The sequence below is a fragment of the Chaetura pelagica genome, unplaced genomic scaffold (assembly GCF_000747805.2).
Source record: "Chaetura pelagica isolate M959 unplaced genomic scaffold, ChaPel_1.0 scaffold31, whole genome shotgun sequence".
Taxonomy (NCBI): domain Eukaryota; kingdom Metazoa; phylum Chordata; class Aves; order Apodiformes; family Apodidae; genus Chaetura; species Chaetura pelagica.
Window position 1 is genome coordinate 1584650 of NW_009952481.1, and position 19272 is coordinate 1603921.

General features: G+C 37.8%; 1 protein-coding gene across 1 annotated transcript in view; it reads right to left on the reverse strand.

The window, feature by feature from the left end:
• Positions 1-19272, reverse strand: part of WDR70 (WD repeat domain 70) — a 133413-nt gene that overhangs the window by 2943 nt on the left and 111198 nt on the right. Inside the window, exons 13-16 of the mRNA XM_010008752.1 lie at positions 10415-10515; positions 9319-9398; positions 6364-6480; positions 5839-6001 (exon numbers count right to left, since the gene is read on the reverse strand). Of these exons, the coding sequence (XP_010007054.1) occupies positions 5839-6001; positions 6364-6480; positions 9319-9398; positions 10415-10515 (461 nt within the window). The remainder of the gene's footprint in view (positions 1-5838; positions 6002-6363; positions 6481-9318; positions 9399-10414; positions 10516-19272) is intronic.

Sequence of the window (19272 nt, forward strand, 5' to 3'; positions counted from 1 at the left end):
GCAGGAGTCAGGAAAGGAAAGCCAAAGCTCAGCTGAAGTTGAAACTTGAAAGCAACATGAAAGGACGCACAAAGGGCTCCTGCAGCTACATTGGCAGCCAAACAAACCCTAAGGAAAATGTGATCAATGGGTCAGGTAACCCTCTAACTTAAGATATGGAAAACGTCAAGATAGTGCTTTTTTTGCCTCCATTTTCACTGAGGTCTGTTCTCAGGTCTCTGAGGACCCCTAAACTACCAGCAGAGTGTTTGGGAGGGAGTGAGACATTACTAACAGAAGAGGAAGACACAGACAGGGATTATGTGGTACGTTGGACATACACAAACCCATGAGGCCAGATGGGATGGATCCATAGATACTGAGGGAGCTGGCAATGTCATTGCAAGGGCACTCTATCATCTTTGAGAAGTCATGGTGATTGGGGGGAGGTTCTCAATGACTAGAAATGGCAAATATCATCTTTACGAAGAGCAGAAGTAGTATTTGGGGAACTACAGGATGGTCTACCTAACCTCAGTCCCTGGGAAGGCTATGGAACAAATCCCCATGGAATTAATTTCCAGGCACACGAAGGACAAGAGGGTAATAGGGAACAACAAGCATGGATTCAGCAAGGGCATACTGTGCCTGCCAACCTGACTGCTGGAACAGGCTGCCCAGAGAGTTGTTATGGAATTTCCATCCTTGAGGATATTCAGACTTGGTTGGGCAAGTCCCTGACCAACCTGAATCTAACTGGACCTGAGCAACCTGATCTAAGTGAAACATGCTTTAAGCATGAAGTTGGATTAGATGGTCGCCAGAGGTCCCTTTTAACCTAAATTATTCTATGACCCTGTGCTTTCACATGACTGTCAGGTGAAAGCAGTGTCTCATATGCTGAAAAACGTATTCCTGCTGTGGGTTACACTAGCAGGCTGCAAACATAACCAGGAAAACTAACTAACATGATTAATTCGTGCTGCATGATTCTCTTAAAAATTTCCAGGGGCCATGAAGACTGCTTTAGAGTCATCATAATCCCCCTGGTTATGGGGATACAATAAAAGCAGCTCATTCCTATCTAAGGTTCACAGACTAGCAGCTAAAAAGATACTGCTGCAGCTAAACCAGCTAGAGATGACAACTGCATATCACAGAATGTGACTCATGTCGTAGTAACTTTTGAAATTCGTGTTTATATTGCACTGAAACAAATAAAAAGGAAGACTTTCAAGCATGCATGGAAACCAGATAACGTCATAAAGGCTACTTTCAGACTGAAAAGTTAAGGTTTTTAGCATCAAGCCTCTTTGTATTCATTATCCCATCAACAAGCCTGATTCTTCTCTGAAACTCAGGGGCTTCCCTCTCAAAATTATCAATTTCAAAAAGAGATTTAGATTAAAAATACCAACATGTGTCAACAAGATCACAATTAAAAACATTCTGTTCAGTCCTGCTTCTTCAACTGAAGATACCTGAGCCACTGTACGACTAACACTTCACACACTGGTACTGCCATGGAGTTCAGAGAATGCACCACAGCTACAGGCTGCTGCTTCAAGGCATTTCTTTGTACCTGTGTCAGGCAGCAAATGACAAAGACAGCAAAATAAGGGCTATTTTAGAAAAAGGTATTTTCTAAGAACTCGTCCCATTCTTGGTGGGGAGGGAAATTTCACCCTCACCTTCCCTATGGCATAGAAGAGAGCTACACCTGGGCCCTATTAGGCCCATAGTTACAACGCTTAGTAATTCCTGCCAATCCTTCAGAGGGACATCTGAAGTCATTATAATATTTCTGTACAGCTGTGTTAAAACAAACAGCTCACAAAGAATGCAATTTTCAAACATTTACAACTGATGCCTCAAGTTCCTTTCCTGTGGTTCTCTCCTTGAAATCTTCAATCTGTCCTTCCTTTAACTCTACTGACATAGCTCTTGCTAAGGTCTCTAATAAGTTTTTCTACTGAAAATCCTCAAGGTCTCTTCTTTATCCTCATCCTTTATAACTTTTCTGCTGTGCTGATCACACCTTTTTTAGCATTTTATTCACACTGGACTGCTGTGACATGTCATCTCCTGATTCAACATGTACTTCTTATCACCCTCTAGTATCCATTTCAGCAGCATCTGTTTTTTCACCCGTCCTTTTGCTGCTTACATACTTTCCACTACTTTCTAGTTCACATTATAGGAGAAACAAAAAGGGCAGGGTAATGATAAAAAGCTTGGAAAAAATTTCAAGTCATTACTTGGCTTCAAGAATAAATGAGGCACCTTTAACTCCAACAAAAAGGAAATATTTTTGTATACACTGTATGAACTTACAGCAAAAGTGATGTTACAAGAATTTTTGAAGTGAAAATACAATTTAAAAGCATGAAATCAGTTATCTGATTTAGAATGACCTAACAAATATGAATCAGAACCAGATGAACTGTAAACCCTGTCACCAGTGTTGTGAAAAAGTATCAACCAGAAAAAGTCAATTTTTTAGTCTTCTCAGTCTGAAGTTATTTATTGACAAGCACTGAAGAATATTAAGTAACTATGGTTTCCTTAGACATTTTTTCAAGAAGAAAAATGAAAAACTGTGAGTAACCATCCATTAGACAAGGCAAAAAGAAAATTCTAAAATTCAAACTTCTAAAAGCCTTGTCAAACAAGAGAATGAAGCGGATACTTACATAGGATGTTTAAGTGAAAAGTTACTACAACAAATGTGGAAAAGCAGATAGCAGAGAAATAAAGTAGTAAAAAGAATAAGCACTGTTTAAATAAATGAAAGGTACTGGGTCTGTGTTTTTTAGGTCTCAAAACACCATGCAATCTAAAATATGTAGAGTATCACCTTTTCTAACTCTATAGTATACTTTATGATACAGCTAAAGCAGCTAGTTCCCCAATGTTTGTATATTGCTTGTTATTACTAACTCTTGATTTTAACAAGGCCACTGGGAACACTCTCACAATCCAGCATTTTGTGATAATACTTGTATTTTGCGTGTTTTATCAAACATGCATCCATAAGAACATTTATAAGATGCTTTTTACACAGCGGAAACATATATGCCCTGTGAAGTCAGATATAGGATGTAATTCTCACAGCTTTCTATAGTATGTGTGAGTGCCAGCAAGCAGCTAACGCAACCTAGGACTGCCATTGGCCTGCAGCTGTTCATGTAGAACTCTGTTGCTGAAAATTCAGAAAATAACACAATTCTAAAGCTCTTGCATGTCAATGTCTTAGCCCGTAATAATAATAATAATAGTAACAACAACAACAACAAAGTTCTCTTTGCATAGAGCACATCTCAGAGTCAAGCTTTTAAAGCAAGGATAATGGCAGTTCCACTGGCATGAGATTTACCAGCTGACAAAAATATCAAGGCAGCATGCTGTTGGCTGCAGTCCAGTTCCCCCACATACATATCACCGTCTGGTGTGTAAGTTAATAGCAGCCTGGACTTGCATCCTCCCCACTTCTCAGCCAGCTCTCCTCTTCCCCTGCAGCTACATCTTCAGAAGAAACTGTAATGAGATCTGCCCACCTGACACATTAAGCTTTCTGTAATACAGCTATGTTTTAAAACTGTCACATCTACTACACTGCAGGTGTCCAGGATGAAACTCAATATACAATCAATGAGCTTACTGAACCAAAAATATATTGAGGTATGTATCTACCTGCTGGAATCACAGAATGCTTTGGTTTGGAAGGGACCTTAAAGATCAACTAGTTCTAACTCCCCAGGTTGGGCAGGGACACCTCCCACTAGACCAGGTTGCTCAGAGTTCCATCCAACCTGGTCTTGAACACCTCCAGGGAGGGGGCAACCACAGCTCTGGGCAACCTGTTTCAGTGCCTCACCACCCTCATAGTGATTAATTCCTTCTTAACGTCTAACCTAAATTTCCCCCTTCCAATTTAAAACTATTAACCCATGTCCTTCTAAAACGTCCCTCCCCAGCTTTCCTGAAGCCCCTTCAGGAACTGGAAGGACCCTATAAGGTTCTTCTGGAGCTTCTCTTTTCCAGGCTGAACAACCCCAATTCTCTTAGTCTCTCCTAGGAAAGGTGCTCATCCCTCTGTTTCTACAGTGTTTCTAGGAATCCCACTATAAACAATATCTTTGATGGACAACTTCCATGCCAGTATGTCTTCTCTTTTCTCCTCATCTCAACTTCACAGATAAAATTACTCTGATCCACTCAAAATTTCCCCTACATTAAACAACACATATCATCCCTAGGTTGGTCAGAATGTCTTCATAATTACAACTACTTTGTGGGGTAATTTATTTTGGTTTGTTCTAGAGCATGTACATTTTATTACTGTATGATATGACTGTATTTACTTTTGGGAATGGACAGCTGCATCTCTCAAATAAATCCATTTCAGGTGTGCCCACACATTCAAAATAAATTTCGTCTTCAGCAAACATAGACTCTCAAATGACTAAAAATCAATTTTTATCATATTCATTACAACAACTGCTACAGAGTCAGTAATTCAAACATTCCTTCTTTGGTATCAAGGGTGATACTGTATAATGCACTGATTTGATGCACAACATCAAATACCACACTAGCTAATTACCAGTACATCATACACATTAATTACCCAGTCAAACCCAGGCTGCATCACTGGCGTTCTCAAGCTGCTTTGGAATAGCTATTCAGTTATCTTTCTGAACATGTGGGTCAAGTCAGAAAACAAGTGTCATCACTAGAAACATCTTCGAGTCTTAGTATAGTTTGAGTTTCTAGAAAGAGGTGGTGATAGCTTCACTAAAGAGCTAAACACCAATAAAGAAAGTACAGTCAGTAAAGTACTAATGAACATACAGTTTAGGAGGTAAAACATAGGTCTGCAAACAAAAAAACAGTTGTTACTGGCAGACAGTCCTGTGAAGACTATTTAATCTCTTCCTTATGCATTTTCCTTATGCATCTTAAATTAGTTAGTTTGTTTAACAAAAATATCAATGATAATAAGAAAAATTGAAAAATCTAGTAATATTTTAAGTGGCATTTTCTGCTCATTAGTATGAAATGCATTTATTTAGTATTTATTTTAGTACAATTGTGAATGTATGTATTTAACGGTTTGAATTACATTTATTCCTTGGAAAAAAATATTTGGTAGAGAGCACTCTAGAAGTATATTGAACAGTTTTCATTGTAAGACATACATAGAAGCAATGCACTCATACATACAGTTTAAAATGAGCAAATTACCACCTGTGGGATTACCAACATTTTACTACCATAATCTTCATTAGGTTCTTTAATTTATGTAACAACAACCAAACATTTATTTCCTTATACTGACTTCTTCATAGGAGATTTACTGGTACAACTTTCAATATCACTACACCTTTAAAACCAAGTTAAGTCAAGCTCAGGTGTTCATGTAGGAAAAAAATCAATAAACTATCATCTAAAATATGCTGTCATAACACCAAGTAAGCATTTTGAAGGTTTAACTCAGGAATCACACAGAACTAGAGGGCATACTGGAAAACTTATCATCCCAGTCTGCCAATGAGACAATACCTTATTAAAAGGTATGCAGCAATTTCAAATACTGGTTTGGAAAAGACTTCAAATTCTGAGAAATTTAGAAAGCCTTAAAATAATATTCTAGCACGATAGGAACATTTTTTAAATGGCAATTCAACAATTTAACCTCTTATCTTCACAGAAGAGTATAACGTAATCTTGGTTTACGTATTTGTGGCAGCAATCCAGAAAAGGCAAAGTATACCATTAAAAATGTGTGTCTCCTGGTTTTACCAAACTCCCACTGGCCTCCAGAAATATTACTTGTATTTTTAATTGTTTCCTTACTTAGCATATGCTGGAGCAACCCAGTATGGATTCTCCTCCGCCTCCTTCGCGTGACGTAAAATGGCCTCTCGAGGGTTGCTATCATCAGTCTTATCTAGGGCAATATTCTTCACTATGTATGATGACAAGGTGCCTCCATGAGTTCCAACACGCCCACCACGACCTGTAGCAAAGAAAACAAAGAGAATTTTGGAAGAAAATATTTAAGAAATAAACAGAAAAATGTTGTATTGTATCTGTAACAATTACCTGATACAAAGAAGTCATTTAATACTATAGCAACATATAGGCTGCATTCGCGTGTTTTACTGATACATAACTTAAGGTAAGTCACTGCAACTTCTAATTTATTCCAGGCAAACACTCCAATCAAAGACCAATGTCTTACAATGCTGGACACTGTCCATACCTGGCAAGTAGAGTCACCACCCCAAAAACTTTGAATGCAAATGTGAATGAGTGTAGAACTGAAGCACAACAGCTCCTTTGGCATTGGACATTCTGAAACAATTACGCCTGGATTACCTGGTCCTGCTACTGGAGGTTCAGGTTTGTGAGACTTCATGGGGTCCAGCCTGTCCTTCTCCAGCTGTTTCCTGGTGCTTCGCTGTCGTGGTTCACGGAACATTGGAAGTGCATGGGCTGAAGAGTCACAGTTTAGAGAAAAAGAAATGTTAAAAATGTCTTTTTCTTTTTTTTTTTCTGTTTTTTCTTTAACGTTTTTCATTACAAAGGCGAACACTAGGATCTCTTCTTGCAATGGAAAAGGTGGCAGAATCAAGCAGTCTCCCAGTTCTTTTGTGTCCAAGCAGTGGTTTACTGAGGTGTATTTTAGAGGGATTATTTCTGCTGAATTTTTCAAAGATTAAAGTAGCCAGATTTTCACGGTTCCTTCAGGCAGGGGCCTTTAATCCGAAATACTGTTTGCACAATTTATGCGTATTTAATTTATTCCTCTGACATTCAGCTTGCAACATTACTGTCGTGACCAATTGCTTGCTCTTTTCTGAACCTTCCATGTTTGTACAGCTTTCTAATACTCTAAGAGCATGAGAAAACCCTAGAAGCATTCTTGGATCAGAAACCGAGAGGGGTGGAATACCCTCAATGATCCAAAATGCAACATTGCTGCATATGAAGTCACAATCATGTTTGTTTTTTTAAAAATTATTAGGTTAACCAAGGCTGGAAGAATACCTGTGATTGAAACAATTTTGATAAATTATCAGGATTTAAAGCTTCCATTTCCTCATAAACCTGCTACAGTATGTTCAACCACAGTAATGGCTTTGGTTTGCTCACACAAGCAACACATTTCTCTTCCAGCAGCAGAGAAACACCATGTTAAAGGGCATCATCTTCTGGTGGGGCTTAGCTCTTACATTCAGGTTTGCTGATTGCTGCTGCTTCCAAAAATGTGGGAAATTGTGTTGGGGTCAAAAGACAAAACAAAGACAAAACCCAACCAACCAAATCTTAAATTTAGGGGCACTGGCTCTATATTGAATAAAAAATGTAAGGCAGCATCCAGGTACCTATCAGTTTGATTTTCCAGCTTATTTCAGGAAGCCTGCTCAATTTATTAGATTGAGTGAAGTCACAGCCATGTGATACAGCAGCAGAACTTTGGAAATAAACTATTAAGTTTTACTTGTGTAGATTTAATGAAATGTGAAATGCCTGGGACAATCTGCTGGCAAGTATTAAGCTTGATCAGCTTGCACAGAGTATCTGAGGCGACTAATGCACAGATCTAAGCTTTTGCCATTTGTGGAGTCTAGGTTGCCTACGGAAAATCCAAACTAGGTATGCCTGTGTTCTAAAGTAACACATAATCCCTCAAAACAACATTCCTGCATTTTAAATAGCCATTACTGGCAATTCAGAAATCACAGAGCAGCTGGAAGTGTGAAGAGAAAAACAAAAGGCGGGAATGGGTTTCAGAAAGAAAACAGAGAAGGTGGAAAAATTAGTTGGTTCACTTTGGAAAAGGAACTTCTGAGATACTCAGTTCTTTCCAGTTTCATCTGTAAGCTTCAAAGACAGACATCTAGCCTCTAAAGTTTCCAAAATATGCCACAAACATTAAAATTTGCAAAGCAATTCCTTATAAAATTTCTGCACTGCTTTATATGGAAGTATCCTTATTTAGTTTCAAAACAATGTGGAAGAAATAGCTAAAACTCCATGGTACAATTCCTAAACTGCAAAATAGGGACCTAAATATTTGAATGGCACTTCCAAATGCCGTTGAATACACAAGTTCTGTTGGATTTTACATAGAAAGTTTTCTGAAAATCACAAAAGCTCATTAAATTATAAACACTAGTGACAGTGCACACGAAGTATTTAGATAATAGACCATATGCTGATATAGCCAAGGCTGTAGTGAGGATGGACTGAGAAAAGCACCCAAAGAAGATAAATAACACTGATCTTTGCCAGCTGCTACTTTACCCACTGCTACCCAAAAACTGGAGCTGGATGTCTGCAACAGTAAAGTAAATAGGAGACAGCTGTGGCTGCAAAGTACCTGAGATGAGAACCCAGGACCAAAGAGCTTTGATAAGGGCCTGGTCACCAAGACTGCCCGAACTTTCTCATTCTAAACTTTCTTTGCATTTATTATGCTGCCAAACACCTACTTTATTCTATAGAAATGGTTTTAGCTATTTCTAAGACTAAAACTGCTGGAAAACAGAATCTAAACACTGCAGAACTGGAAGAGGATGAGCAGAAGCAGGATGACACACTGTGCGACTGTTCTCATTTCACAGGAAGAAACACTACACAGGCTGACACCAATAAGAAAGGGCCAAAATCCCTCAGTTCATCCTCTTGTTTCCTTGGCAAATCTGCCCCTGGGAAAAGGCAGATCACTAAATATTTCATTGCAACAATGAAAACAATTTCTTACACATCACTGAGCCTTAATATGAACTTAAGGGCTTATATCAGTATAATCCTGAGGCTAGAGAGATATTTAAGCTATTTAAATCCCCAGATAAATCTGGGCAAGTTCTAAATTTTGAAAAATCACTTGGAAATTCTTCAAGACTTGTATCTAATGTCTCTACTGTTAATGTTCCCAAGTGGCAAAGACAGTTCTGAAACCTGTCTACACTCACCAATTTAGTTATGTAAAACTGAAGATTTAAGTAAGCCCCAAAATTTGGAAGGTTTGTTGGTTTTTTGTGGGATTTTTTTGAGGCAGTTGTCCTTGCAGGCTTTCAGGTCCATCAGAACCTAGAAACCAACCAATGTTTACAACTCTGCAGAGCACGGGTAATACATACTTCATCTAGCTATGCAAGGCTGCAAAAAGTATAGTATGAAGCATTAATAACTCACAGCAATGATCAATACTTAACAAAGGACTGTAGCTTTTCATAGGGGAAAATATAAAACTGAACGATCTGCAAATAATTTCTAACCTGTGGAAGAGCTAAGCTGCTATAGAGGTATCTTTGAATTCCTTACGTGTTATGATGTAATCCTGTGTCAGAGTCTCCGCTTGTCTCTCTTTTCGCTTTGTTTTGACCACACATAATTTTGCTCCCCTAGGAGGAAACATACAGCAGCTAAGTTGGTGTGTTTAAATCAAACAGAAACCATTTCTATTCCAAGATTTAGTCTCAAGAAAATCATATAGCACTTCAAATACTAATGAATGTGTGTATCTTTTCCTGCCTGTGCACATGTGAAGAAGGACAGAGAGATTAGTGTTCCTCTCACAGAGTTGTTTATATGACACATGGAAATAAGGGTGGAAGATTCATTTCACACTTCATTTGTCCATAGTACTTGTAGTGTGCACATTGAAAGCGCTCCTCTCCAAACACGGGCAATGATCTGCTCCTAGCAATCTTCCTAGGCAGCAGAAATGGCAGTTATCTCACCAGAGGTGTCTGCAACACTGCAGTAAGAGAGGCTGCATAAGCCTGGCTGCAGCGAGACTGAATAAAGCTGGTGGCATCTTCCTCCTCATGATCAGTACCAGGAAACAAACTGTGCACAAAGCTGAGCTAGGACTCCTGTGCTCTGTGCCTAGAAGACTCAGGCTGCCCTCTGGAGAGGGGTCCAAACAATGATGACAAATTACTTCATCTCTAAATTGACAAAGACCAGAAAAATAAAATTTATTTCTGATAATCTTATAAACCAGAATTTATCATCACATCCAAGCATCCAGATCACCGTTAAGGATCCAGACACTGTGAAACACAATACATTTTTGGATGCCAGGGAAACAAAGTCCTCTTCTCTCCATTTCTGGGTGACAAGTCACCTTCTGATGAATCACCAGCACTTTTCCATTGAATGTACAGGTAAAATACACACATGACAGACGGAAGTGGGGGAGAATACTAGCAGAAAGATGGGAATGTGGGTTTGTTCCCTCTCTAACGTAATACTGCACCATGAAAAGCCCAGAAGAAAATGTGTTGCTTTTCGGAAACAGTTCCATTTTTCTTCTTTATACTTTTTAAAATTTCTTAGTATAATCATAGGACCATGGAATTAGGCTAAATTTGAGAAAAAAAAAAAAGTCTTTAATCATTAATCATGTACATACCTCTGACTTTTGACAGGATCATAATATACTTTGGCCAAACCATTTCCTGTACCAACCATGATCTGGTTCAGCTTGGGATGCCAAAGGCAACGCACAACACTCTGAAATAAAGAAACATATTGACAGTTGGTCATTCATCTAGATCTTAGAATTAATTTTCATATTGTGAATCAAAGTTACACTGTAGCAGGAACAAGTTTGAGCACATGCATGAACATATGAATATATGAATGAGTAGAAGTTCCTTTCCAGAGCAGAATACAATAAAGGTGACAACACATGGATGAAGGCAAAGAAGGAAGTACAAATTTGTGGCAGTGTGGTGGCCAGTGGTTTCCCACAGGCTAATTGCTTCAGGATCTTCGTAAGCATAATGGAAATAGAAAGTAACAGGGGTATTCCATGGAGAACAATGAAGTGCTTCAGTTATAGCATACAGGCCCTCACGACTTCTGCGTTTTTATTTTTAATTTGTAATCCTTCCACTCTGTTCTTTATCTGTTTCTCTCTTCTTCTCAGACAGTGCTGACCTTTCACTTGCTGACTGTAGAAACGGAAGAGTAGCTGATTTTCACTCTTGATTCTTTCTTACCCACACAACCCAGAAAAACTTGGTATTTGAAGCCAATGTCTCACAGTTCCGTCACCCTGCTGGTCAGCAGAGAAACTAATTTTCAGACATTAAGAGTATTGTTCTTTTATATACAGTGCGTGGTTCTCTGTGTGACTTTGAATCTCCATGTGATTCCTGTACTCAGTCTGATTCAGCAGGCCAGCAAAGAAACTCTGAGACTCAAGCTGCTGACTGGAGAGAGCCAAAGTGAGAAGAAGTGGGTACAATGTGCCACGAAGGACAACTCATCATAACACAAACACAAAACCCATAGGGCATGTGACTAACTGAGGGGGGACAGGAAGGGAAGTATCTATTTTTGAGATATAGTGACGAGGGATAAAAAATATCTATTTTTGAGATATAGCAAAGGAGTACTGACCAAGGCTGAAGACAGGTCTTACCAGTGTTTGTATTACTTATGTATCCAGACATTGTACCTATGTATCCATACATTTGTGTTACCAAATGTATCCAGAGCAGGCAAGATGCATCATTCTCTTAGTATTTCACTGAAGAATATTCATTTTTCTAGTCTTTTTTTTTTCCCCCAAAGCTTACTAATTCTTCTTTCTCAAAAACCAGGAATAGGCTCCTCTCAAATTGAATTAATAATTCAATATTCAACCACAATCATCCATCCATCATTAAACTATACACACATGCCACATATATATACACACACTTTAAAAATTTACATAATACAGCACATGAAATTCACAAAATGGCAGCCACTAATATCTTAACAAGCAAAACATGTTAAAGTATAATGAGGGGTATAATACAGCCTTATAACTTGGGAGATGAGAAACACCTAATTTGGAAGAAAAGGGTTATTTATCAGCTTTAGTGGCTCCTGAATCACTTCCTATGTCATGTTCAATACCATTTCTGGTTTGGTCCAGATCCCATTTTTTTAATGTTATGCAACACACTTAAAAATACTGAAAAAATTCTGAAACCCGTTCAGCCATCATGAATCAAAATTTCATTATACTACAAGATGATGGATGCCTCTCTTCTGAGATAGTTTTCTGCTTTGTGTTCTTGTTTAAGAAGAAAAATTTAGTGAGATCAGTTTACATGAATCAACTGATCATTCTTTACAAGGTTCCTCTGTAAAACATCCTCTGCCTACATAGATATACATACAATACTATACTTTCCCATTTACTTACAAGTACAAATAAACCTGGCTTATTTACTATGAGAGAACTAAAGGACAACAATACTTTTCAAGGTAACTCTGAAGTAGGAAGTAGAATTCTTACAATGCATTATATCCATGATTCCTGCCACAGGCAACTAAAACAACCAATACAGATCTGCTAATAAGTTGTTTGATTCAAGTAAGAGATTCTTATGTACTGTTAGGTAATGCTCAAATGCACTCTAAAACACATAAAACTAATAACAAGTATTGAAGGTCAAAGGTGGGTGGCCTTTTCTTTTATTAATATTTATTGTATGTGTTTAGCCAGCCTTTTTAAACTTTGTAGATAATGTGGTTCTCCACTTTCTACTGTCAAGTAAATGTATTTTATAGCATGGTACTGGATACTTGCCAACAAAAACAAAGCCTGAGACAGTGTGGCTCAGCACTGATGGGGATTGCTAAGTTTCTAACTTGTCAAACATGCAGAGCACACTTAAAACCACCATGGAACGTGCTCCAGAGCAGGCAAAAGAAACTGTCATTAAATGCAGCCCTGTAAATCTTCTGGAACAGTAAAATGTCCACAGAACATAATTTGTTAAAAGCTAAACAAATACAAGCTCTGAACATGTAAGTAATTTTATTAACCCACTGGTATATAAACCTACTTTATAAGAAATAATAAAAACTACTTAAGCAAATTTTGAGATTGTTTTAGAAATAAGCAGTATTTTTAATAGACCAAAATACTAAATTCTTGAACTAAATACTGTAATTTTTCCCAACCACACAATCCTAAATAAGTAAAAATTCTAAACAGCTATACAACAATGGGATCATTGTAGACTAGGTCTTAACCTTGGGAGTGAGGAGAGAAATAATTATTTTTTTAAAAGCATTTATCCTTTGATGCCTCTAATTTTCCTACTGTTCGCACTTAGAATAACCCAGGTAAACATCTTTATCACTGGAAATGCTAAACATCAAATTCCAGCTCAAAGAAGCTCCTACCACTCAAGTCTCCAGCCAAAAAAAGTGTGTTAGTAGCAGGAACACCTATTAGTGTTGTCCTGGCTCAGCCCTCCTATGCAGGCAGGTAGGTACCAACCTCCGAATACTTGATTTTACACAATTACGGAATAGTTGCAGTTGGAAGAGCACTCTGGAGACCATCTAATTTGAATCCCCTGCTCTGAGCATGGTCAACCTCTACAGGTAGCTTAGGACATTGTTCAGTTTAATTCTGAGTAATTCCAAGGATGGAGAGCCTCTCTGAGGAACCTGCTTCAACATATGACCAACCCCAACACAAAAAAGAAAAAAAACCAACACACCAACCCCTAAAACATTTTCTTAAGTGGAATTTCCTGTAATTAAGGTTGTGCCTATTGACTCTTGTCCTGTCACTAGACACCACTGAGCTTTGCTTTATCTTTGCTTTATCCATGGCCACCTTAAAGAATTTGTATGTAAGACCCCTCCATAAGCCTACAGGCTCCAGGCTGTGCAGTCCTATCTCTCTACCAGATACTCCAACCCCTTAATCACCTTTGCAGTCCTTCACTGGACTCTTATATGTTCATCTCTCTTTTGTACTGGGAGCTCAGAACTCGACCCAGCACTACAGATGTCCTTCACCAGGACTGTGCAAAGGGCCTCCCTCAACCTGCTGGCAATGCTCTTTTGCCTGATGCAACTGCCCTTGGGCTTGTTGCTGTCATTTTTACTTCTCTAAGATGGAAAGGTGATTACTATAGCAGTCCATAGTAACATTTTAAGAATAACCTCTTTCATGTTAAGGTTGTGCCCTGCAACGGAATCCAACACAAGCAAGGTGGTACTTCAGTTCTAATTGCTCCTGAGACAAGAGCTCAGGCTGGAAGAGATACCTTTAGCAGTCAAAAGCAAACTAAAAGCTCTACTCCACTTATCAAAGTCATTTCACGCTTGGTAAGAGAAGAAAGAAGGAAATTAAACTGCCTAACACTGCTTTATCGAAACATAGCACAAAAGACTTTACTAATCATTACATACTAGTTTTAAGTAAATGCTGTGGGTGACAGCTTCAAGACTCAAAAAACATGAACACCAGAACAACAACAAAAAACTTCAGCTAACTAATTCTAGATTCAAACATTCAACATAGAAAGACTTAACCTGTTTTTTAAAACATTTAATGCTGAAACATGACAAATGTGTGTAGATTCTGAAATCCAAATAATATCTTAGCTTTACAAATTATGTCTTACTTTAACAAATAAGAACGATAAAATGCAAAATTTACCATCACATAAACATCTTCAGAGGTGAATAAAATACTTCTGTAATGGCAGAATGTTTTGGAGAATGTATCTTTGGAGCATTAAGTCCTGAAAGCCTGTCATAAAAATCCTGAAAATTATTTTATTCATGGAACTGATGTGGCCAGCTTTGTGACCATAAGATCTGAAAATACAGTATTTAAAAAAGACAGCTACTAGTAATGACTTAGAGGTTGTTTGGCACTTCTGCTGTTGCAAAAGCATTAAATTCTTCAAATGAAATAAATTTGAAAAGCCTTTGGCAATGTCTGTTGCATATGCAAACAGAGTAGCCCAAGTTGGGAAATACTGGTAGAAGATTGTGAAAATATTTTTGAACAGTCAGGCAGGAAAAATATTAAAAATGCTAACAGAAAAAAAACCACATTTATCTATACAACTTTAAAGACTTTTTTTTTTTTTTTTTTGCGTTCTGGATGAAAATGTTTATGTTCTTGAGCAACTGCCTAATAAAACAAGAACATACTACTCACTGTTCTTGAAAGCAGCCATACCTTCTTCTGAAGCTGCTATAGTATTATTTGAAATAAAAAATACTAATTACCTGAACAATATACAATTTTTACTTTATTTTTAAAGTAAGCACTACGCCGACTTCAGATTCCCAGTTCTTTTAAACTAAACACCATTTTTAGAAAATTTTACCTATAATAACTTAAAAGCTTAATAATATGTGGTAATCTTAAACCATAAAACTTGTAAATATGTGGAAAGGTGGCAGGCAAAAGTGATGATATGACTGTTCCCTCATGTGCTATTCCACCTGCATTTCTTCTGAGACATGTGCAGTCCCAGCTCTTATGCAGTTCTGGGGTGGTTCATAAATAGTCTCACCTCTAACAGTCTGTTCTCAGACTGTGTCTGTTTCTTTGTACTGACTAAGCAGAGCTGTTGTTGCAGGTAAACAGTAAACAACTTCAAACAAGTTTCTGTTAGGTTGTAATCCATCTGCGTTAGCTTGCTAGGAAACTACACACATGGTTGTGCTGGTACTACGCACGTTAACAGTCCTTTGACAGGATTTAACAACGGTGCCTCTAAATGAGAAACTGAAGCCTGAAAACATTATTGTCAGAATGAGACATTTATTCTGCCCTAGAAATACACTCCTGTGTTTAAAAGGCCAAATGAAGAATAACTGAAGCAGATTTCTCAGCAAGCAAATGCCTAATCACCTCAACTGAAACTGTCCAGAGCACTTGGGTAACACCTCGACAGGAGTAAACAAGGCAGAGAGGGCATTTTACAAGGTCAGCGAGAAAAGATTAAAATGATTTGTGGCATCAGGATGGAAAATTTACCCCTAAGATGAAACCATGAAAGTGGCAAGGTCATAAAACTACAGACTGATGTCAAAGATTGAAAGAATTCTCCTGGATCTTTGCTTGTAAAGATGGTTCAAGACTGCAGCAGCAAAGGTAAAACTCTGTTCCCTGGCCCACACTTTGGATAACAATGTTCGGGTTTTACAAGGGTGGATAGAGTGGATCCAGGATGGGTAGAGCAGCAGGGTCAGAACAGGTTGGAGGGTGGAAGGCAAGGTTAACAAATCCTAGCAAGAGGGACCAGGAATGGTCAGAGAGGTTTCACATAGGACTGGAAGAGATTATGGGGGTTATGAGAAGTTTGGAGGGGTTGCACTATGGAAAATATACATAAAGCATATCAAGAAAAAAACCCTGAGCAAATACAGTAAGTGTTGCCAGTTCCTACACATTACAGAGTATGTACAGACTTCACATAAATGTTAACTCTTATGCTAAAAATATTTTTCTGCTACATTCAAGGGCCTGAGCAGTCACTTCATCTCACTAATATCTTTTGAATCTGCCAAAATGTAAGGTTGTCCATTACATAACAAAATTAGGAGAATATATACAAAGAACGCCTCTTGAAAGTATTACTTACTTCTAGCCTCTTTCACTTTGCTGTAAGAGAGCTAGGAAATACTAAGGTTTACCTTCCCCACTGTCTTTTTGTTATTACTGTACTAACATTTTTCATGTCTGTGAGCCGACGCTGTACAAAGTATTGACTTCCTATTTTTTCCATTTTAGTTGACACTGATTGGTATCCAGCAAAATGTAACTACCTTTGTATGTATACAATGACAAGACAATAACTAATCTTTTGTTCTTAGCAACATTTTCTTAAACAGGCAAGTACAAATGTATGCTTATACTGATCTGATGGAATATGGAGGGCATTACTTGCTGAAAGATCGGCATGATATCAAGTTTCACTCTTTTCCAAAAAATTCCATTTGACATAGTAGGAATTGCCATACGCTTCTGCAGCACTTAGGTCAATAGTGCTACATATTTCCCTTGCTACTGCAAAATGAAAAGTAAATTAAATGGGGCCATATTTTACAATGATGTTTTAATTTCTTTTAGCTCCTTCAGAAGGTCTTACTGCTCCCAATCAGGCATTGTTTTCTTTGGAAACAATCCCCTCTCAGTTAATTTTTGTGGTTAAGTACCATGCACTTGTCTCTGAAAATGTTTATTTCATGTGAAGAATATTTTCAGATAATGCATGGTAAGGGATCAGATTTTTCAAATTCGTTTGTAAAGCTCCTGCCATGTAGGCAAGAGGAAAGCATTGCTGGAATAACCTTTTCAGTTCTTCTTTCTCTTCACTTCAGGTACAGCCTTTCATTCTTCTCTGCTAGTTCTCAAATCTCTGCCTTTTACATCTGCTCCAAAATGCGAGCACTGATTCTTCAGTTATCTTCAGCTATCAGACTTTTAGGTAAAGTTTACTAAGCTAATGTCTGATCACATGATATGAGTGAAAACTCTTTAAAAGCAAGTACAGACAACTAATCTGTTAAATGGAGAAGAATCATTTATCTACATTCACACCTACAGAAAACCATCCTGAGGGCAGAAATCTCTACTGAATGATGCTGACATACAGCTACTGTTTGTACCATCTCTGTGACAAGCCTGCAGCCAACATGCCACTTGTAAACATGAAAAAGGAAGTGATTTATTTGCAAATTACCACTAGAAAGAAAATACTACTTCCAGATAAATACTGAAAATGGAAAAGGAACATGATAACCCCATGCTTTCACATATCTGTAACTGCTGAGGCAAGAATTAATGTAAGTTTGGTGTTACCTTTATGGGATGTTTAAATTTTTGGTTTTTTTTAAGTTTGTTAAAATTTAGATAAAATTCTGTAATCCTAAAGTGAAGTTGCTAAGGTTCTGACAATTATGTCTGGAAATCAGGTGTAAATGGGAGAGATTGGACTTGACTCTCAGCTAGCACAATCCCTTCATAGACTGGCAGACTTTTCTTCTGTAAATTGCCTACAATCATAAATCCTTTAATCAACAGAAATGAGTGTAAAAGTAACACACTGCCTCCTATTTTGCTATTGGCAAGGTCTGAACACAAGAGATGCAATGTCCCAGTGCTTTAGCTGGAGAGAATAAACACCAATAGAAGGAAGTGAAGATCTTAAGCGTGATTTAATCCACCAAACTTAAGATGTATATATCTCTGATCATTAAAGGTCTACTCTTTAAATGCCTACAAACTTTCAACTCCCTTTATAGTTTATGGAGAGAAACGAGCATTTTACAGCAGCCTTCAACAAACCTATTTTAGATATCTATTTTAGGATGAGATAAAATCACAGTCTGGATGTGTTTATTTTTCTCTGTTGATTAGAAAAGGAGTCTAGGGTGACTGGATCAGCTGCAGACATCTATATTTGGTCAGGTGAATCCCTGCAGCCTGCAATGGCCAAAATAACTATATAAGAAAAACATAAAACTAACAAGTATCTATGTTACACCATGTTGTGCTACTTACATAAAACTCTCCAGTGTAAGTACAAAGGATCCTGGAAGCCAAATTAAATACTCCTAGTGGAGAAAGAATACAGTAGACACAAACTCCTAAAACTGTCCAACAAATCTTTTGAATCTTAGCTTGAAAGATCAGGTCTAGCTCTGGAGATAGTTAAAAACTGAATGGGGATCAAACAGGATGAAACAGAAACAAACACAGCCTATGTTCACCCTTACTGCATAACCCTTTCCTAATGTACAATCTAATAATTCCTTCAGAATCTGTTCTGAAGCTATATAGCAAAAAACTGACAGCAAGAGCTGCTATTCTAAGAAAATATTTTCAGTTAGGAACACAAAAACTTAAACAAACTTTCTTTCTTTCCTATGTGCAATCTTTGCTTCAGTGGCCATGACGGTATGTGACAGGTTCTGTTTGAATAGCACTGCTTGGATTTGCTGCACTTGGCTGTCCAGACAGACAGATAAGCAGTATGTCAGCAGGGAAGATAGTGAATGTGTAAAATGACATTCTAACCATGGTCATGGACTCTCTAAGGACAGGTTGCCACATCCGTGGCCAAAAGAGGCTTTTCTAACTGAACGGAATGTTTATCTTAACTGTAATTTTTACAAATTCCAACACTGGTTAGGAAAAAAACCCCACAAAGTCTGTCCAAATCAGAGCAAATACACATACAGCTACTTTATTTAGCACATCTTTTCTGGCTTTTCTCCTGTAAAACCTCTATATATTCATGGTGAAGAACTGCTTGTGCAATACAATATCTTTTAAATATGCAGGAACTTAAAACATAATTGAGCAGGATTACTTAGGAGACCTGACTGCTTAGTAGTGGGTTTTTTTCAAGAAAAAAGTAATTACCTTTCAATTGAATATTACCTGTTACCCAAGCATATGAATATATTACATTAGTGTTGTATTTGAGAGGGGTAAGC